Source organism: Octodon degus, unplaced genomic scaffold (genome assembly GCF_000260255.1).
Source record: "Octodon degus isolate 3935 unplaced genomic scaffold, OctDeg1.0 scaffold00197, whole genome shotgun sequence".
Classification (NCBI taxonomy): domain Eukaryota; kingdom Metazoa; phylum Chordata; class Mammalia; order Rodentia; family Octodontidae; genus Octodon; species Octodon degus.
In genome coordinates this window covers 1,857,811-1,877,636 of record NW_004524773.1, presented here as the reverse complement: position 1 = coordinate 1,877,636, position 19,826 = coordinate 1,857,811, and the positions used below count along the sequence as shown (strand labels likewise).

At 57.8% G+C, this 19,826-nt stretch overlaps 2 protein-coding genes across 10 annotated transcripts in view; one reads left to right on the top strand and one right to left on the bottom strand.

Annotated features, from left to right (window-relative positions):
• Nucleotides 1-200: 200 nt before the first annotated feature.
• On the top strand, nt 201-10,377 carry Klc3 (kinesin light chain 3). 8 transcript variants are annotated; one of them, XM_004644309.2, is made up of 13 exons: nt 201-272; nt 4,811-5,076; nt 5,958-6,188; nt 6,428-6,497; nt 7,145-7,364; nt 7,957-8,044; nt 8,117-8,218; nt 8,732-8,905; nt 9,433-9,523; nt 9,602-9,642; nt 9,729-9,835; nt 9,997-10,060; nt 10,151-10,377. In XM_004644309.2, exons 2-13 carry the CDS (start codon nt 4,819-4,821, stop codon nt 10,220-10,222), a joined length of 1,518 nt encoding a protein of 505 aa, XP_004644366.1. In that variant the 5' UTR covers nt 201-272; nt 4,811-4,818; the 3' UTR covers nt 10,223-10,377. The 8 variants fall into 8 exon arrangements, with proteins under 8 accessions (XP_004644366.1, XP_023560241.1, XP_023560239.1 ...); XM_023704473.1 differs by having other exon boundaries at nt 9,726-9,835; XM_023704471.1 differs by having other exon boundaries at nt 9,433-9,642.
• Ercc2 (ERCC excision repair 2, TFIIH core complex helicase subunit) overlaps nt 9,904-19,826 on the bottom strand; it is a 15,196-nt gene continuing 5,273 nt past the window's right edge. Inside the window, exons 6-24 of one of the 2 annotated variants that reach the window (XM_023704466.1) lie at nt 19,149-19,265; nt 18,945-19,061; nt 18,686-18,809; nt 18,507-18,603; nt 18,281-18,414; nt 18,029-18,197; nt 16,464-16,582; nt 14,655-14,724; nt 14,497-14,566; nt 14,291-14,392; nt 13,080-13,143; nt 12,544-12,665; nt 11,813-11,905; nt 11,653-11,725; nt 11,497-11,567; nt 11,261-11,404; nt 11,001-11,144; nt 10,642-10,761; nt 9,904-9,990 (exon numbers count right to left, since the gene is read on the bottom strand). In XM_023704466.1, the coding sequence (XP_023560234.1) occupies nt 10,669-10,761; nt 11,001-11,144; nt 11,261-11,404; nt 11,497-11,567; nt 11,653-11,725; nt 11,813-11,905; nt 12,544-12,665; nt 13,080-13,143; nt 14,291-14,392; nt 14,497-14,566; nt 14,655-14,724; nt 16,464-16,582; nt 18,029-18,197; nt 18,281-18,414; nt 18,507-18,603; nt 18,686-18,809; nt 18,945-19,061; nt 19,149-19,265 (1,923 nt within the window). In that variant the 3' untranslated portion in view covers nt 9,904-9,990; nt 10,642-10,668. Of the gene's footprint in view, nt 9,991-10,637; nt 10,762-11,000; nt 11,145-11,260; nt 11,405-11,496; nt 11,568-11,652; nt 11,726-11,812; nt 11,906-12,543; nt 12,666-13,079; nt 13,144-14,290; nt 14,393-14,496; nt 14,567-14,654; nt 14,725-16,463; nt 16,583-18,028; nt 18,198-18,280; nt 18,415-18,506; nt 18,604-18,685; nt 18,810-18,944; nt 19,062-19,148; nt 19,266-19,826 lie in introns of those variants that run through there. The other variant, XM_004644307.3, reaches the window with a different exon arrangement.

Below are 19,826 nucleotides of genomic sequence, written 5' to 3'. Positions count from 1 at the left end.
AGATTGCAGCGCCGCAGTTTTCGACCTCCGGCTCCAATTGCAGGCTCCAGGGAGGGGTTTCCATGCTAGGTGCGGCAATCCCTGGGGATCCAGCGGCCGGCTGGGCTTCCCTAGGGTGGTGGGCGTGGCAGGCCTCACCTGTCGGGGCGTGGCTATCACGGCCCCGCCCCGGAGGAGCCGCCAGGGCCGGGACGCGGCGCAGCGGGGCGTGGCACGCCCAGCGGGACCTGGTTCGGCGCGCAGCCGAGCCGCTCAGAGCCCTCCGCGGCCAGGTGGGCGCTGTGGAAGGAGCGCGGGGTTCTGGGAAGCCTCCGGCCTTGGGGCGCGGACGCGGGCGCTGGCGCAGGTGGGGGACACGGACTGGTGTTGGGGCACCCGGGGTTCGCCCCCCAGGCGGGCGGCGGGAACAGGCCTTGGGGCGCCGGACGCCCCACGCCCCACTCTGGGGAACTCCGGAGTCTGGAGCGCGGCTGGCTGCGTCCTTCCCCAAGCGCAGGTAAACAGGTACTGGGGAGTGGGGGTGGCTGCCAGGCTGGGAGGAGGGGCAGGGGGGTGCGCTGTCGGCTGCTTGTGGTGAGGTTGCCTGGTTTGAGGGGGACCTGATGGGGACCTGCCAAGTGTGTGAAAGATGGTATTGGAGACTCCGGTGTGTGTGCAGGACAGGGTGTCAGGCTGTGACATCGCAAGTGTGAGAGGGAGCTGGATAGAGGTGTGAGCTGTGAGGAGGAACAGGGACGGAAAATTGTGGGCGACCTCCCACTGCGCATCTAGTGCTTGTGTTCCTGCGCGTGTGCACCTGTGCTGGGAGTTGGACTGTTTATAGGACTTCGTGTATATGACACAGAGATCGTGTGACTCTGGTCAGCGTTGTGCTTGGGGCTCATGTGAGCCTGTGGCTGCTCGCTGTGGGTGAGCAGTGGTAGCATTGCCTGAGGATTAGGTAGGTATAGCGTGCGCTGCAGGCTTCCTGCCAGCAGGGTGCTGGGTTGGGGGTGTCAGGTGGCACTGCCAGGGTCAGAGATGGGTGCGGACAGCTGACTTTCTGGCTGTACATCACTGCGCTGGTACAAGGGCCGCCCATGGCTGTCTGGAAGCTGGGCTGAGCCATGGGGTGTGTGTGGAAATGAGCTGGCTGAGTGAGGTGCGGAGGTGTGTGTGTGTGAGACTGCGTGCGCCGAGCTGGAGTGGGGCGGTGAGGTCAGGGTAGCTGCTTTGGGAGCTGTACAGTGGAGACTTGGTGTGAAGCAGTGTGGGAGGTGGAGCCCGCCGTGGTAGTGCCCATCTGTAATCCAGGTACTCAGGAAGCTGAGGCAAGAGAATCTCAAGTACAAGGCCTGTCTGGGCTTTCTGGTGAGGCTGTGTCTCAGAACACACACACACACACACACACACACACACACACACACACACAAAGGAGAGGGGAGGGAGGACACCTGAGTGATGCATGGCTGAGATTTTCTATGTGGGTGACAGGTGTCAAACTGTGGCAGACATTTGTGTGTGGTGTGGTGTGTAGTTGTCAGCGTGGCTCTTGGTGACTGTGGCTTGTGCGATACATGACACACCTCTACAGAAAGGGCTTCTGATGCAGATAGGACCACCTTTCAGTGATTCCGCTTAGGCTTCTGGCTTGACGGTGTGGGAGTGATGTGTATTCACTAGGAGCTGTACTCAAATGGTGAAGTTTGGCGTTTTCCCAGGCCGCCAATATGTGCCACGGTCATTTCTACCGATGCCAGACACTGGCCATGACCGCAGCTCCCACCCAGCCCAGGATCACAAGGGGAAACAATGACTGCGGTGCATTTTGAGTTTCCGCTGGGCTTGAGGGGCACGTGCACACCCTCGTAGCTGTGCACAGGGAGCCATGGTGGCCACCCAGGGTCCAGGTGTGGACACGGCTCCTATGAAGCTGCCTGAGGAGGGGTGGGCGGGGACCTGAGGACACCCCACACACACCCCGACTGTGTAAGGGAGTTCAAGTTCCACCCATCTGTACCTGCGTATCTGTGTGTGCACAGTGTAGTTGTGTGTGTCCCTGGTCCCTGCTGGCCAGGCCTGGGTCGAAATGGATGTCAGAGGAAGTTGGGGGCCTCCGCAGGAAATCCTGGGTGTTTGGAGGATTCGACTGCTTCAGAGGTCTTGTGAGTGTGGGCAGGCAGTGAGAGGTAAAGATATGGGATGGTAAGACAGTTTCTAAGTTTTTTTTTTTTTAATTTTATTTATTTATGTGTGTGTGTGTGTGTGTGTGTGTGTGTGTGTGTGTGGCCAGCTCAGCCCACCAGGGGGCGGGGCTGGCTGGCATGTGGTGCTGGGGGATTGAACCGGGGTCCCTGTGCTTATGCTAAGCTTGTTCTAAGTAGGTGCTTTAGACCACTGAGCCATCTCACCAGCCCCAAGACACAGTTCCTATGTGTTGGCTTTTCTTTCTTCTTGTTTGTCTGTTTGTTTCTTTGTTTGAGACAGGGTCTCACTACATGAACTCACTGTGTGGCCCAGGCTGGCCTGGAACTGGCAGTGACTCTCCTGCCGCCTCAGCTTCCTGAATTCTAGGATTACAGAATGTGCCACCACACCTGTCTGGCTTATTTCTGAGAGGAGAATGTATCTGTGCAGCAGGCTGTTTCCAAGAGAAAAGTGTACAAGCCTTTCTCTCGGGTATTGTTTCTGGCAGGAAACTATCTGCATGTGCTTGAACTGCTCTGTTGCATTGGGTTGTATTTCTGGAAGGAACATGTGTGTAAGTGTATATGTTGAGCTGTTGTTTTGAACTACTAGGGCTGGGGAGATAGCTCAACGGCATAAGCACCTGCCTAGCAAGATCAGGGTCCTGAATTTGTTTTTTCTTTTTTTTTTTTTTTTTTTTGTATTTTAGGGAAGGGTCTATAGGGTGTTTAGGGTCTCACTACTAGATCGGACTCATAGTGATCTGCCTGTTTACAGCCTCCCAAGAGCTGGGATTACAGGTGTGCATCACCACGCCCAGTCTGAATTGCCAGGTCAGCATGCCCCAGGGGTGGGGCCAGCATGGCAGGCCTGGGGATCAAACCCCCAACCCCTGTACCTGCTTGCAGGTGCTTTAATCTGCTGAGCTATTTGGCTGGCCCAAGGTCCTCAATTTGAATTTCAGGAGAGAGAGAGAGAGAGAGAGAGAGAGAGAGAGAGAGAGAGAGAGAGAGAAAGAGAGAAAGAGAAAGTAAAGTACTAGGGATTGAATTCAGGGAGGGCATGGCACATGCTAGGCAATTACTGTGCCCTGGAGTTATATCTCCAGCCCTTTTATTTTATATTTTGAGAATGGGGGGAGGGTCTCCATAATTTGTCTGAGCTTGGTTTAAACTTCCTGTCTCAGCCTTCCCAGTAGCTGATATTATAGGCGAATGCCAACATACCTAATGTGGAGCTGTACTTTTTGTTCATTTTTTTGTTTGTTTGTTTAAGACAGGCTTTCATTATGTAGTGCAAGTTGGCCTTGAACTCACTATGTGCTCTGGGCTGGTGTTGAATTCATGGTGATTCTTCTGCCTCAGCCTCCCAAGTCCTGGGATTACAGGTGTGCACCACCACATCTGGCTGAGAGTTGCACTGTGTTGTTATTGTATTGTACTCTACTGTACTGTACTGTATTGAGATCGGGTCTTGCTATATATTTCAGACTGGCCTTGAACTTGCTGTGCAGCATAGGCTGGCCTCCAACTCACCCAGAGTTCCTCCCGGCTCAGCCTCCTGAGTGCTGGGATTATAGGTGTACACCACCACCACACCTGGCTTAAGAGCTGTATTTTTAAGAGAAGACAGTATGGGTGTATTTCTAAGACAGAATGAATGTGTATTATGTTGAATTTCTAATGACTCAAAGGATGTGCATAAGAGGTGTATGTTGTGCTGTCTTTATAAAGTGTGTGAGTTGTATTTCTGTGAGCGCTATGTGTTCTGTTATGGCATTAAGAGGGGGTGCACATGTGTCTCTGAGAAGTGTGGGTGCCACTGAGGACCTCAGAGGCACAACAGCTACGCATCTGACCTGATTGCCCACACAAAACTCTACCTGCAGGACCATCCCCCAATAGCAGGCTCCAGGCCTTCAACTGTGACATCCGTGGGCCACGCCTGCCACACGTGTGTCCCAACAGGCCCTGGGCTGGCAGAGCAGCCTCTGATGGAGGGTGGAGCCCCTGTGCCCAGAGGTCTGTTAGGCCCACAGCACGGGGGCATCCTCCTGTCCCCCAGCCTGGAGGCTCTCCTGGCTTCCGGTGCCCAGCCCCTGGCCCTCTCCTCGGCCCCACCCGCCCCCAGTGGCCAGACTGGTTCCCAACAAAGGCACCCTCGGAATGAGCTCTGGGGAGGGAGGCGGCCGCCTCCGCTCGCCCCGCCCCGCACGCCCAGCGCCCAGCCCCGCGGAGGAAGCGCGGTCCGCCCTCCTGCCGGAGCTCTGGGCCGGGGGCCTCTCGGGACCTGGGGGTGGGGAGGAGCGGCACGGGCGAGCAGAGGCTGGTGGGGGACACATCGAGCCAGCTGCTTGCCCTCTTGGTTAACCCCACATAGTAGGATTTTGGAGTTGTGGTCAGAGCGGGTCCGTGGGCTCCCAGGACAAACTCAGGTAGACTGGGACGTTCCCGGATGAGCGCTGGTGGGGCCAGGTGTGGGGCCAGGTGTGGAGCCAGGCAGGCAGGGCTGGACAGGGCGCGGTGGTGCCTCCTAGACGGGTGACAGGTGGGAAGCTGGAAGAGGGACAGTTGGGGGTCCGCGGCTGGGGATGGCTCATCTAGCCCCGTAATGACTCCTCCATCCTTGTGTCCCCCTCCCCTAGAAGTAGCCATGTCGGTGCAGGTGGCAGTCCCGGGGGGTGCGGGGCTGGGCCCCGAGCGCCTGAATCCAGAGGAGCTGGTGCGGCAGACGCGGCAGGTGGTGCAGGGGCTGGAGACGCTGCGGGCAGAACACCACAGCCTGGCCGGGCGCCTAGGTGAGGCGCTGGCCGGACAGGGCCCAGTAGCCGGCTTGGAGCTGCTGGAAGAGAAGCAGCAGGTGGTGAGGCACTCGCTGGAAGCCATCGAGCTCGGGCTGGGTGAGGCCCAGGTATGAGCACGGGGGAGGGGGGGGGGACGGGACGGACTCGGGCCTGGGCAGGGAGGTTGGACCCTGGGAAGAGAGAGGGCAGCAAGTCTGGGTAGGAGGAGGTCTGGGGAACCAGGCCAAGAATGAGGCTCCAGGCCAGAGATGGGGTCTCCAGGCAGCATTCCAGGGTGTTTGGTGTTTGTGGTACTGAGGACTGAACCCAACAGTGCTCTGTTGCTAACTACATCCTTTTTGTATTTTTTGAGAAAGGGTTTCACCAAGTTGCCCACATAGGCCTTGAACTGGCAATCCTCCTGCCTGAGCCTCCCAGAGTGCTGAGATTATGGGTATTTACCATGATCCCCAGCAGAGGGTAGTTTTTTAGTGTGTGTCTTTTTGAGACAGGGCCTCACTATGTAGTTCAGGCTGGCCTTCAGCTCACTTTGTAGCCCAGGCTGGTCTCCGACTCACAGTGATCCTCCTGTCTTAGCCTCCTAAATGCTGGGATTATAGGTGTGCTCCACTATGCCTGGCAAGAGGGTGCTTTTATGTGTCCTAGGCACCCCCAAACCAAATGGGTTCCTCTTATAGAATTGGGAATCCTGGAGCAACCCTGGGGGCTCATGGGTAGAATAAGCAATGAAACCCGAGGGGCTTAGGGAGTGCCTAGGCATCCCTGGGGCCACATGGGCAGAATCTGGGGATCCTAAATAGACTGGGGTACACTGACCTGATGGGGGAGCCTGGGCTAGGCCAGGGCTGACTAGCCAGATCAGAACTGGTTGGGGCCGGGGAGATGGCTCAGTGGATGGAATATGTGCTTCTCTGGCAAGCGCAAGGGCCTGAGTTCAATCCCTGGTTCCACAAAAAAAAAAAAGAACTGGTGGCTCCCTACCCACAAGGTACTGCTGGCCCTGTCGGCACACGTGGGCTCGCTGGAGGCTGAGAAGCAGCGACTTCGGGCCCAGGCCCGGAGGCTGGCACAGGAGAACGCATGGCTGCGCGAGGAGCTGCAGGAGACGCGGCAGCGGCTGTGGGCCAGTGAGGCAGCCGTGGCCCAGCTTGAGGAGGAGAAGAGCCACCTCCAGTTCCTGGGGCAGCTGCGGCAATATGACCCACCTGAGGAGAGCCAGGTGCTGGAGCCGTGCCAGAGCCCCTCGGATCCTTACACCCCACTGTTCCTATACAGAGCCCCCAGATCCTCATCCACTGAGGCCAAATAGCCTGGCCTATCAGAGCTCCAAAGAAACCCCAAGCCTCCAGGAGACTAGAGTCTCCAGATCAACAGCTCCTCCAAGCTCTGGGGCTGATTGGGACCCCATCTCTGAGACGAGCCCCAGGCTCACGATGTCCCACTCCTGTCCTCTTACAGCAGCCAGAGTCGCCCCCTCGAAGAGACAGCCTGGCCTCCCTGTTCCCCAGCGAGGAGGAAGAGAGGAAAGGTGGGTGTGCAGGCCATGTAGGACAGCAGGCCAAGGCTGTCCTCAGCATCTCTGAGCCTGGAATGGGAGGAGGTTAGGAGGACCAAGCAGGTGGCCAGTGGTGATGGGGTTGAGAGCAGGCAGGGAGGCTGGAGGCCTGCGAGGCAAGTGGGCCAGTGACCTCGACCCTGTGAGCTGGGGGCTCCCAATTCACATCCCACTGGGCAGATGGCCAGGTGTTTCTGTCCCCTGCTAGGACACATCCCACCAGCCAGCTACATGCCTGTGATTCATTCCCATCTCGGAAGTCAGAGCAAGAGCCGGGTGTGGTGGTGAACTATAGCCCCAGCACGAAGGCGGCTGAGACAGGCGGATCACTGAGACCAGCCTGGGCTACAAAGTGAGCTCAAGATGAGCCTGGAGTACATAGCAAGACCCTGTCTCAGAATATTTTTATTTTATTTATTTATTTTTTGTGGAACTGGGGCTTGACCTCATCAAAAAGATTATTTTTAAAACAAGGGGAGCAGGTACTGGGGAAGTAGCTCAGTGTCGAGCGCCTGGATTCAAGGGCTAGAAAACAGATAAAGCCAATTCAGGGCCCACAGTCCCAGCAAAGCTGCTGTAGTGGACAGAGGCCTGCAGTGACTCAGTACTACCTCCCCTAGGTCCCGAGGCAGCAGGGGTGGCAGCGGCACAACAAGGTGGCTACGAGATCCCCGCTCGCCTGCGGACCCTGCACAACCTTGTGATTCAGTACGCGGCCCAGAGCCGCTACGAGGTTGCTGTGCCTCTGTGCCGCCAGGCCTTGGAAGACCTGGAGCGCAGCTCGGGCCACTGCCACCCTGATGTGGCCACCATGCTCAACATTCTGGCCCTCGTATACCGGTGAGGACTTCAACCGGCTGTCCAAGGACAGGGACCCACATGGGTGGCAGTAGGAGGACCCTGGAGTCCCCTCTGGAGTTATAAAGCACCTGAGGTGGTGGTGGGGTGAGGGGTGGAATGGTGACAGGAAAACGGGGAGGGCTGGAGATCCAGGGATGTGGCTGAGCCTCAGGTGAAGGTCTCAGAGCCAGGCATGGTGTGACTGCAGGCTGCGGCAGGAACTCAAGTTCCAGTCCAATTTGTATGACTTAGTGAGACCCTGTCTCATATAAATAGTAGCTGGGATGCAGTTTGCTGCAAGGGACCTGAGCTCAATCCCAGAACTGCAAAATAGTCACCATGGTTTTTTTTTTGGCAGAACCGGGGATTGAACTCAGGCCCTTGCGCTTGCCAGGCAAGTGCTTATTCTACTGAGCCATCTCCCTGGTCCTCAAAATACAAACCAGAGTGTGGGGACCAAAGTGGGGGTCCTGACAGAAGCTTGGCCAAGTCTCAGGAAACAGCCCAAAGCTGGGCACCTGAAGTGGCCAACCATGCCCTTCTCAGCCTGTGGCCCCAGCCTGGCCAACCCCCTCCAACTGTGGCCCTACAGGGACCAGAACAAGTACAAGGAAGCCACGGATCTTCTCCATGATGCCCTGCAGATCCGGGAACAAACGCTGGGCCCCGAGCATCCTGCGGTATGTGGGGTTCTGGGGGTTAGAGAGACTGCCCCTGCCCACTTCTAACTCGTGCTGGCTCCTTGCCCACAGGTGGCTGCCACCCTCAACAACCTGGCAGTCCTCTATGGAAAGCGTGGGCGGTACCGGGAGGCAGAGCCCCTGTGCCAGCGCGCCCTGGAGATCCGGGAGAAGGTGCAACCCTCCCACCCTGCAGACCCTGTCCTGTGTGGCCTAACCCTTGCCTTTGTCCTGAGCCCCCTGCTAACCTCAGTCCCATGGTACCTCTGGTTATAGGCCCCCAATCCCATGACCCATCACCCTTGAGCTAAGTTTGTCTTGATCGCAACCTGACCACTCCCCATCTCAAATGCCTCAGCCTGGATCTACTTTTCCACTCCCATGTGACCCTTACAACTCCCAACCTGACCTGTCCTCCATTTGACCTGGTACCTCTACAGTTTCCGGACCTTGTGACCTCTGGTCTCTGTAACCCCCAACATGCATGTTACTCTCCACCTTGATGCACCAGTCCCGAACTCATGATCCCCATCATGGCAGCAACATCCTGTGCCCCAGTGATTTTTAATTTTTTTTGGCAGAACTGGGGATTGAACTCAGGCCCTTGCGCTTTTGCTTGCCAGGCAAGCGCTTATTCTACTGAGCCATCTCCCCGGCCCCCCAGTGATTCCTTGACTCTGTTCCCAGGTCCTGGGCACCGACCACCCGGATGTGGCCAAGCAGCTGAACAACCTGGCCCTGCTCTGCCAGAACCAGGGCAAGTTTGAGGACGTGGAACGGTACTTTGCGCGAGCCCTGAGCATCTATGAGGCTGTGGGGGGACCCCATGACCCCAACGTGGCCAAGACCAAAAACAACCTGGTGAGGGCCACAGGGTGTGAGTGGCTGATGGTTCCTGCCCCCTGGGTGTCCAGTGGTACAGGACAGGCACTGGAGGGCGAGTCACCTGGGAGCTGTACTAGCCCCAGGCACTGAGGACCACAACACCAGGTACAGAGCAGGTCAGGCACAGAGGCAGCTAGCGAGGTGGCTGGGACAGTGCGGCCCCAGCTCTTTATTAGCTCACCAAAGGCAGCTCCTCTTAGCACTTTGCCTGCTGAGGTAGGAGCTATGGTCACCACCAGTTAGCACAGGAGGAGACTGAGGCACAGAGGTGTGTGACTAGCCAAGGGAAGGCAGGGACAGGAAGCCACCTGCCCTGGTACCCAAGTGGCACTGAGGCCACCAGGGTCCAGCCTGCTTCTGGCTGACCATCTGCCATGGGGGATTGGGGAGCCCAGCTTCCATCTGAGCGAGCACAGAGACCTGGCTGGGCTGAAGGAGAAGGAATGGCTGGGCGGGATCCTGAGATGCCCCAGCCCCACCAGACCGCGCCCTGTCTTCCGCAGGCCTCTGCCTACCTGAAGCAGAACAAGTACCAGCAGGCAGAGGAACTGTACAAGGAGATTCTCCGCCCAGAAGACCTGTGTGCCCCACTCGGTGAGCTGCACCCTCCCTGCTGCTTCCCAAGGGCTCCAGGACCATATCCCCACCTCACATCCTTATCTGTCCCCCCAGGACCTCCCAGCACTGGCACAGCTGGTGATGCAAAACAGCAGGTGAGGAAGAGCTCAGCTTGGGCTCCTGGGGTGGCACTGATCGGTCTGGGTGGGGGCACCAACCACAGCCCCCAACACCCCGGCAGGCCCTTCCTCGGAGCAGCTCCTTCTCCAAGCTGCGGGAGTCCATCCGGCGTGGGAGTGAGAAGCTGGTCTCCCGGCTCCGCAGTGAGGGCGTGGCAGGGGCAGCTGGGTGAGTGCTGCACAAGGTCCTCAGAGAGCCCTGACACGGGCGCGAAGTCGGCATGTCCTGTTCAGGAACCTCCTGGGCTCGGCTCCCTCGGCAGCGGCACTTCCCCAAGTGGGCCCTGACATTCCTGGGGCTCATGTATCCTTCTGACCCCTGCGCTGCAGGATGAAGAGAGCCATGTCACTCAACATGCTGAACATGGATGGGCAGAGGGCCGCAGGGACTCAGGTGAGAGGGACCTGGCCAGGCAGGGGTGGGACAGGCACAGTGACAGTAGACCTCTGGCTGCTCCTTGCTCACCTTTGTGCTTGTCCCCAGCTCCCCAGCCGGCCCCTGGGCGAGGCCTCTCGGACCTTCAGCGTCAGCACCCAAGACCTGAGCCCCCGCTAAAGTGGATGGGACCAAGTCACTGTGGCCTCTTAGGAAGAGGCAAGGCAGGGTGGGTGACATCCATCTTGTACACACTGACACCCTGCTTGGGCCACTAGAATGGGCTTCCCACCTGCCCTCTCTTCCGTGATTAAATTCTATAGATGTGGCAATGAGGAATGTCCGCCTGAGGATTTCTGCCCGGACTGCCAAGCCCCAGTTAGGGAACTCTGAGCCAGGCAAGGCCTGGGAGACAAAAAAAAATTAAAAGGCCAGGCATGCTGGGCACACCTGTACTCCCAACACTCGGGAGGCTGAGGAAGGAGGATCAGCCAGTCTGAGGCCAGCCTGGACCACAAGTGAGTTCAAGGTCAGTTGGACTACATAATGAGATCCTGATTCAAAAAACCCAGAGAGGGGAAAAAAGATTCAGGAGTCACCTGGATGCCTTCATGCCACGTCTGCGCTCACAGCTGCTGAGCGATCTGCTCTATCCTCCGCAGCGTCTCCTCTGACTCTAGCTGCTCCAGGCTGAGTAGGGACAGGCCCAGCTGGTCCTCCTGAGAGGACAGAGGGAATGAGGTGTCATAACAGGACTCAGAAAATGGCTCCGCTGTACCCATTGGGGATGCAGGGTCTAAGACCTGAGGCCCAGGAGGTGGGAATTTGGGAATGCCCTTAAAGTCCAGGGTGTCCATCCCCATAGCAGAAGACAGGCCGTGGGAGGGCTGCAGCCACCTCTCCCCAGCTCCGTGCATCCCCCACTCTGGGAGCACAGGGCTGTGACAAGGGGGCTCACCCGGTGAAAGGGCTGTGCCATCTGCCTCAGGAAGTACTTGGCCACCTGGACCCCCTCGTCCACTGTGAGATTGAGGTTGGCGTCTGTGAGGTGCTCCTGGATCCAGCGTGGCAGCTTCCCCCGCTTGTCTGCCCGGGCAAAGCGCTTGGAGCAGGAGAGAGGATGTATGATTGTGGGCTAGGAGCCTAGCTGCCCCTGCCCTTTGAGCCTTTTCAGACCTGGGAAGATGGCTCGGAGGTGAGGGCGGGGCAAGTCCCTACCTTGTCAGCAAAGACCATGAGGCCGTAGTCTGTCTTGCCCCGGATGGCCCGACCCACACACTGGGCCGCGTGGCGCATGGCATCAAAGGTGAGGAAATCATTCTCTCGGATCTGGAACTGGTCCCGCAGGTACTCCAGGCGTGCCTGCAAGCCAAGAGCAAGGACTGACAAGAAATTGTCCTCTCCTGTGCCGCCCTCACATCCCGGTGTGTGGCCACAGCTGGCCCAACACGAACCTTAAGAATGCGGCTCTGGGTGTAGACATAGGGGACGCCAAACATGATGACAGCCCGTCCATAGTGGTGCACTGCAGCAGAGAGCCAGGGTTAGGGGCCAGCGTGGCCCTGGGTACTGTGCTGTGGGACCCCAGAGGGGAGGCCAGACCTACTCACCAAAGTCAATTCCCTCAGATACCTTGCCACGGGCCACAGACAGCAGGATGGCCCCACGGCCATTCTCGCAGGCCTGGGGTTTGGGACAGAGGTGCGGGCCATGTCACTGCTGTCTGCTCCACACAGCCTTGGCTTCTCCCACCCTAGGCCCCAGACCCACCTCTTGGTACTTCTCCAGGGCGACACTGGTCTCAGCCCCATCTTGGGTCTCGATGAACAGCAGCTTGTTCCTCTGGATGTTTTCGAGGATGCCCTGGGGAAGGGGCAGGAACTGGGCTGAGGGCCTTTGGGCCAGGCCCACCTTGCCACCCATTCTGTGTGCAGATTGCTTCTCGGCATCAGCCTGCCCTCCCGAGGCAGGGACAGAGGAACAGTGGTCCAGGTACCAGGCCAGTAGGGCTGGCACAAGGCCCAGGATGAACAAGAGCTGGGGTTATGGCTGACCATGCCCCACAGAGCCTAGGAGAGGCTGCTGAGTCCAGCCCTGCAGCAGCAGGAGACAGACACCGGGAAGGCTGGGGCAGCCCGGAGCCCTCCGTGCAGTTCAGCGGGGCAGGCCCTCTCGATACACAGCACAGAAGTAAGTACGTTTTCAAATGGGAAAGAACAGACCTGACCCCGCCTCACACTGAGCTCCAGGGACCACACACACACAGATGGGACAGCAAAGACCTCAGACACCCAGGAGGACACTCTCAGGGTCTTCAGTGGAACACAAATGGTCCTTGGACCCAGGTGACCATGAGGGGCCTGTTTCTCACTGTGCAGAAAAAGCCAGTGTTTGGGCTGGGAGGGGAGAGGTCCTAGATGCCGTCCTGTCACAACACATGCACCCCCCACGGAACAGACAAGAAGCATGAACGGCACCAGGAGTGGAGGAGAGCTGCATACCTGCTCGTACCAGGAGGCCACGGTGCTCTCCATGTACTGGTAGCTGGTGAAGAAGGCCACGATGCCGTCCGGGACCACGGCTGACATCTCTAGCAGGAGGTTCCCATAGTTCCGGATCACCGCTGTAGGGGCCAAGGGTCAGGTCCTCTCCTGCCCGGGGCTCCTCCCACTTCCTGACTTGAACTTAGGGCTCCTGGCTGCTCCACTGAGGATATGTGGAGGGTAGCTCCCACATATCCCACCTCTCTCCAGCCATCAAGGGCTGTCGCAGGTCCCTGCATTAGCAGTGGCCATATGACTTGTCATAGCCAGTGACCTGAGTGCAGAAGTGGCTTTGTCACTTGGGGGTAAGCACCCTTAATAGCCAGGCCATGATCCGCCATGGTCACAGGGCTCCTCCCTGATCCCCAACCACCCAAGGCACCCAGAACAAGGAGGAACTCTTAGGTGAGGATTTGGGTGTGTCTGCGACAGCATGACCTTGCCGATGACACCTCTCCTCTCAGGACCCTCAGCTGGCACCCTGGACTTCATACCAATATCTTCCCGGGTCTCAAATTTGGAGCTGATGGCAACCTGGTCATTCCCCCGGCCAATGATCTGGAGTGAGCAGAAGGTCATGATGAGTGGGACAGCGGACTGAGTGCTGCTGGCCTGCTACTGCCACTCAAAGCTTCAGTGTCACTAATGAACACTCAGCCTCCTTTACCTGCATCACACAGACAAATGACCTGGGCACAGAGTAGGTGGATTACCCACCTAGCCTCACACAGTAACTCAACACCAGAGAGAATTGAATCTGAATCTGGACCTACTCCTCACCCCTTGGCACACTTCAGCCAGCCCAGTCTCAACACCAGACGGTTCCTGAACACACTGTCACTACCTCCATGTCACCACTGGCCACCCTCACCACGATGCTGTGGTGAGCAGTCATTGCCAGTCCACAGGTCCAGGTGGGCAATTTCAAAAGTAGGAGCTCAGAAAACTTTTCTAAGCTTGGCACAAAGGAAACTGGGGATTTAGCTCAGTGCAGCACCAGCCTGGCAAGCTCAAGGTTCTGAGTTTGATTTCCAGTACCCACAAAAAGAAACAAAACAAAACTTGGCACAGAGTCAGCAGCAAAACCTGCCCTAAGTGTGTAGTGGCCTGACTCCTCACCCTGGGACCCTTCCAAAGTGCTAGAATACCCCTAGTCCCCTTTAAAGCCCTTTGAAACACAGCCAGGCATTGTGGTGCATGCCTACAATCCCAGCACTCAGGAGGCTGAGACAGGAGAATCACTTTCTCAAGGCCAGCCTGGGCTACACAGGGAGTCCAAGATTAGGCTGAACTACATAGATTATCTCTCAAAAATACAAAAACCAAAACAACAAAAACCCTTTGAAATAGAAGAGGACTGGGGCCAGGGATATAGCTCAGTGGCTTAAGCACCTACCTGGCCATGCAAGGTCCCGAGTTTGATCCCTTATACCACAAAAAAATGAAAAAGAAAAAGAAATAGAAGACGACTGTGACCAGAAGAGGCTGCCCAGACCGGCTGGGGTAGTACCCACTGCTCTGCTCACTGGGCTTCTCTTTGCCAGGCCTGGACAATGTGTTTTCCATATTTATCTCTAAATCTTCTCCCGGGCCCCAGAGACCAGGTGACATTCCCACCTCACAGACAGCTGCCTGAGGCCGGGGAGTCTCCCATCTACAAAAGGCAAGCAGCGGAAGGCAGCCCCTCACCCAAGCTCCCACTCACCATGGGGCAGAGACAGACCCGAGCCAGCGTCATGGTGAAGGTTGCCATGGTGACGGGGTGGAAGTCCAGGATCTTGGGGTAGATGTCCAACGGGGACAGTGTCTAGAGTGGAGACAGCAGGAGGGTTCTCAGTAGCACTGGGCAAGGGATCAGGTCCACCATGGTGAAGGGCTGGGGACTAGAAGGAGAAGAGGAAGGGTCCTCACCCCAGAGGTTATGATGACAGACTGGAAGCGCCCGAACACAGGTTTGATGGCCAGGGAGGCATCCATGCAGCTGCAGGAGCACACACATCACCGAGGGCCAAGCCAGGAGGCCAGGATATCCCTGGACCCACTCCCGCCCGCTCGGGCCAGTGACCCACCTGAAGTGTAGGACGGGGTTGGCAATGGTTGGGGTCCTGTCATCGAAGGGTTCAATGATGATGGTGAACCCTACAGGGCAGGCAAGGGCAGGTAAGGGCCTCAGAGTGGTCACAACCACACCTAGACCCTGTCCCAGTGAATACGAGGGACTGGTCCTACTGCTCCAGCCTCAAATCCAGCCCTGCATCCTAAACACATCCAGGCCCGTCCAGGCTGCCCTGTGGCACCCACCTCTGCCACAAGTGCATGGGCAGAGCCTAGTGCTCTCTCAGCTCCCGAGTTTGCCAGCACCAAGGGGGCACCAAGAGGACCCTGGGAGACCCCCCGCCAGAACAAGGAGCCTTGTGGCCCTGCTTGCAAACCCACCTGAAGCCCACAACTCCCCTGCCCCAACTAGCTCTGCTCCTGTGCAGCAGCCACAGAAGCCCTGTGGAGACCCCCTTAGGTCCCACCCTCCCCCCGGCCTTTCTCACTCCCAACCCTGCGCATGTGTGAGGAGTGACCCAGGGCAGCCTGTTCACTCAAAAGGCCTCTTCCCAAGAGCCTTGGCCAGCCTGCGAGCTGCAAGCAACATTTTCTGGGACATATACCCTTATTTATTTGTTGAGTCTTTGTTGTTGGTTTTCTTGTCTAGAACTTAATTGGAACTTAGGGCTACAAGGGAGGTTTTGGGTTGGGGGGATATTTTTGCAGTGCTAGGCCTGGTGTGCCTGCTAAATATTCAGTTGCACTTAGTAATAAAATCAAGTCCTCTGCCCAGGGCTTGGTCTGAAGACCCAGTGTTGATGGGCTGGCGGCAGGGGTGGGAGGATGTCCGTACCCACCGAGCGAGGGTTCTCACAGGCAGCGATGGACAGAGGGGCCTTGTGGGTCAGGGGGGAGGCATCTGCTAAGCTGAGAAGGGAGGACGATGGGGACATGGCTGGGATGGTGAGGTGGGAGGCGTGTAAAACGTGAGCTGCTGAGGGCTGACGGAAGGGGGGCAGACACAGGGTGGCAGCAGAAAGGCTCGATGTGATGGCCCCGGTGCGAGTGTGTGTGCGTGAGCGTGCACCTGAAGCACACCATGTGACAAACCTCTGTCCTCCCACCACCATGAAGCCAGCTGCAGGCGGCCAGACCTGACCTGGTTTCCTGGGTAGACCAGTAATCCGCAGGGATCAGCCTGAGCTTGGTCAGCTTAAGGCTGAGGGGATGGGGCCCTGACCACAGCCTCCCCTCACGCAGGCCAGAAATGTGAGTCAGCGTCACCCTCTGCTCCTCACCCTGGGTCTCTTCATCCCACTTTTCCAAACCCTTCCTCTGTGCCCACAGTTCTCCCAACCCTGCTCCGGTCCCTGCCTCTGCCTCACTGCTGCCTCCAGTCCCTGCAAGAAGAATCCTTCTTCTTCTTCTTCTTCTTTTTTTTTTTTTTTTGGTGGAACCGGGGATTAAATTCAGACCCTTGCGCTTGCCAGGCAAGTGCTTATTCTACTGAGCCATCTCCCCAGCCCCAGAAGAATCCCCCTCATGTGCAAACCTCACCCGGAACCTCCTTTACTTGGAGCCTGCCATGGCTCCCCAGTGCCCTCGGCGCAGTGTGAGTCCAGTCCGCAGCACCCTGTCTCACACCAGGCCCACCTCGCACTTCACACTGTGGCCAAATCTGAGCTCGAGGGTCACTACCTCGAGAACACTGAATAGGGCCAAATCCCAAGCCTAGTCCTGCAGTCCACATGTCCCAGTCCCTACTGTCAACACTCTGGACACGGCTGGGCCCCCAGTTCCCACTGCCAGGGGCCAGCAGAGGCAGGAGCCTGCACACTCACCCTTGGCGTAGGTGCTGACAAGGGTGGCAAAGTTAGCAAGGAGGGTGAGCGGTGAGAAGTCGGCGAGGTCAGCAATCTCCAAGGTGTGCAGGAGGGAGCGGAGGCGCTCAGCACAGAATCTGGGGGAAGGGGAAGTGAGGTGAGGCATAGAGTGGAAAGGGAGCAGGATGGGGAGGGACCCTCATCCTCAGAGCACATGGCCACATCCCCCTACTTCGAAACAGAGGGGCTCTATGAGACCAGAGACGGGTCTGTTCCAGAAACTTCTGTGTTCTCACATTGCACAACTGCATACCACAGAACCCCAATGTATGGCAGCACATACAGAACAGTGACTCTACACCCGCGTCACATGGTTACTTGTCACAAGTATACAGTTTGTCACCAAAATAAGACCCACTGCTACCCCCAGAACCCCAAGGTCACACTAATCCTGCATGGCTTCAGGGCCACACACTCACACCCAGAGCCTCCATGCTCCATGCTCAGAGAGGGACACAATCATACACAGCCTCACACAGGAGTCTGTCCTCTGTCCCCAGGCTCTCAGGAACCCTTGGTCTCCCCTACTGGACTGTGAACCACATGCAGGCAGTGCTGCCAGTCCAGGCCACTGCTGTGTCCCCGGAACACTGCAGGTGCTGGGGCATGTGTTGTGAGTGACTCACGTGCTCTCCACACTCACAAGTCCCCTATTGGGGCCGGGACAGGCAAAGCCAGGTCGTTCAACCCAGGGACCAAGCATGAGGGCTCAGAGGCCAGCTCTGTAGGGCCGGGTTCAGTCCTGAGCACCCTGCCGGGACTATGGGACAAGGAATGGCCCGCTCAGAGCCAGGGCCCTCATCAACAGCCCAGATCACCACACTGGGGATGCCCGAGGTGGGATGACAGGGCAGGAGTTACCTGCCTTGCTGCCTTCTCCCAGCCACCCTGGGAAGCTGTGGGGTGAGGGTGACTCCCTAGCCTTGTACAAAGAAGGAAACGGAAGGGAGACCAAAATCCCTGAAGCAGCAAACCACAGGTACAGACACTGTCCTCCTACACTGGCCCGGCGCCCAGCTTGTGGGGGAGGGGAGGGGAGTGCTGGGGGGTGGGCAGCACTGCCTCCAGCCTTGGTCCTGCCAGGCCTGAGGGCTCTGCTTGAGACTTCCATCAGGAGCCTCTCTCCTCCAGTTTGGCGGACTCTCGCCCCACCCAGCAAGAGCTGGAGCTGGTGGTGAAATGCTGGACTAGCACACACACAAGGCCCTGGCTTCCATCCCCAACACCAAAGAAAGGCCTATGGTGCTGCCTCTCCCATGACCTGGGCAGGGTTTACAGTCTTTCAAGTACCAGGGCCTCTTGCCCCGCTGGCGCCTCTCATCGGTCCCCCATGTCCCCTACACCCCATCCCCCACAGATATGGTACCTCTGCTAAACTCTCTTCTGGCAAATGCACTGACGCAGCTGTGCTACCTGCCAGCCCCGCCCATCACAGCAACCCAGGGCCAGCTCCAGCCTCACGCATGGCCTGTCTAGGAAGCCCGACCAGGGTCAGCGTCTTCTCCCAATGTGGGCCACCACACCTGAGGGGCTTGCGCTGAATGCACACACGCTGGGCCAGGCTGCTGAGGAAGGCAGGGGGGCTCTCCTGCACCACATGCTGCACACGCAGCCGCCACTTGACGAACTCCAGCAGCCGTCGTAGGAAGCCCAGGAAGTGCTCAGCTGTGCGGATGGAGCCAGGGACGGCCTCTACGGGAAGATGGGGTCAGCAGGCGGGGGTGACCAGGAGCAGGTAGTGCTGGGCTGGGGGTGGGGAGGGGGTCAGTGCTTACCCTGCAGCACCTCGTCGGGCAGCACAGGGTTGGCCAGGTGGGCATCTGTCTCCCGGGCCGCACTGGCCTCCCGTAGCCCCTCTACCAGACGCCGGTACTCATCCCGCAGCTGCTGCTCATCTGTCTCCTTGATCCTGTAGGAACACAGGTGGGGCTGGGACAGGCGGGCATCCCAGGCAGCCACACAGGGAGCAGGCAGCAGAACCCCAGGTGTCCCCCATCATACCTGAGCACTGTCTTCTGCAGGGTGTCCAGGTTGGCCTGGCATCGGTCAAGCGTGCGGCGGGTAAGGTTGACACTCATGGAGTCAATGCAGACGTTGTCTGGGGAAGGGGTAGGCTGGGCTCAGGCAGGTGGGTGGCAGAATCCAGGGCTATGTCACCCAAGCCCTGGCTCCTTCCTCACCAATATTGTGAGCTTCATCAAAGACCACGACAGCCTTGCGGGCCAGCTCCTTGGACACCAGGTCAGCGATCTTCGGGTCCAGGAGGTAGTGGTAGCTGTACACCACCACGTTGGCATGCAGGATCTGGGGGGCAGGAGGGCAGGTTGCCTGGCCCATCTGTTAGTGCCACCTGGGTCCTGCCATTCTCCACTGCCATACAAATAACATAAGGAAAGACAGGCACAGATAGGCAAGAAACAAAAAGGCCAAGCCCCTTACCGAGTAGCGGGCCAGGAAGTATGGGCACCAACCATGACGCTGCCCCAGGGCCTTTAGGTCATCAAGATTATAGATGCCAGCAGGGAGGGGCACCTGGCGCCCATGGGCATCAAACTCCTGGATAAGGTCAGAGGGTGGCAGGGGTCAGGAAGACTGACTGCCTCACGTGCCTGGACTCCCCGCCCGACCCAGGCCCCAAGGTACCTCATAGAAGCGGCAGTGGGGCATGCTGGCATCCTGCTGGTACTGTGCGCGCACATAGGAGGCGGTGAGGCTGTGGCATTTCCCGTCCACATCCTTCCCAAAGCGCAGGGGCGTCACCTAGGGCCCAGGGTCATCTCAGCGTGGAGACAGGCTCCAGTCCCAACTGTCCCTTCCAGCTGGGACCTCCCTGCCTCACAGCTGGCTGGGATGCAAAGCCAACTGGGATTTTGGGCATGGAACCTCAACCTGTTTCATTACCAGCTAAGCCACCTGGGATGGCACTGAGAGGCCTGGGCAGGAATGATCAAGACTCCAAGCCTGGCAGGCTCAGGTCCCGAACACAAAAAGCTTGGGGCTGAAGTGTTTCAGATTCCAGATAAATTTCAGATTCTGGAGTATTTGCATACATATAAGATATCCTGGGGCTGTGACGCAGGTCTAGACATAAAATTCTTTTGTTTCGTGATGTGCCTATAGCTTGACTTTGTCACTTGACATCAGGAGTGCATTCCACCTGTGGCGTCACATCAGCCCTCACAGTATGATATCGTAGCTGCGCATGGCGAAACACCTGGAATCCCAGAATTTGAAAGCTGAGGCAGAAGATAACCATTATGAGTTTGAAGCCAGCCTGGGCTACACAGGGAGTTCAAGGCCAGCTTGAACTACACAGCATGA

Excerpts from the sequence above, each read along its gene's own strand:
- Klc3 (XM_023704467.1), top strand. The coding sequence starts at position 4,819 with ATGTCGGTGCAGGTGGCAGTCCCGGGGGGTGCGGGGCTGGGCCCCGAG. Across the intron at positions 5,077-5,957 it reads TCGGGCTGGGTGAGGCCCAG|GTACTGCTGGCCCTGTCGGC; the intron begins GTATGAGCACGG and ends CCTACCCACAAG. Across the intron at positions 8,906-9,432 it reads CCAAGACCAAAAACAACCTG|GCCTCTGCCTACCTGAAGCA; the intron begins GTGAGGGCCACA and ends TGTCTTCCGCAG.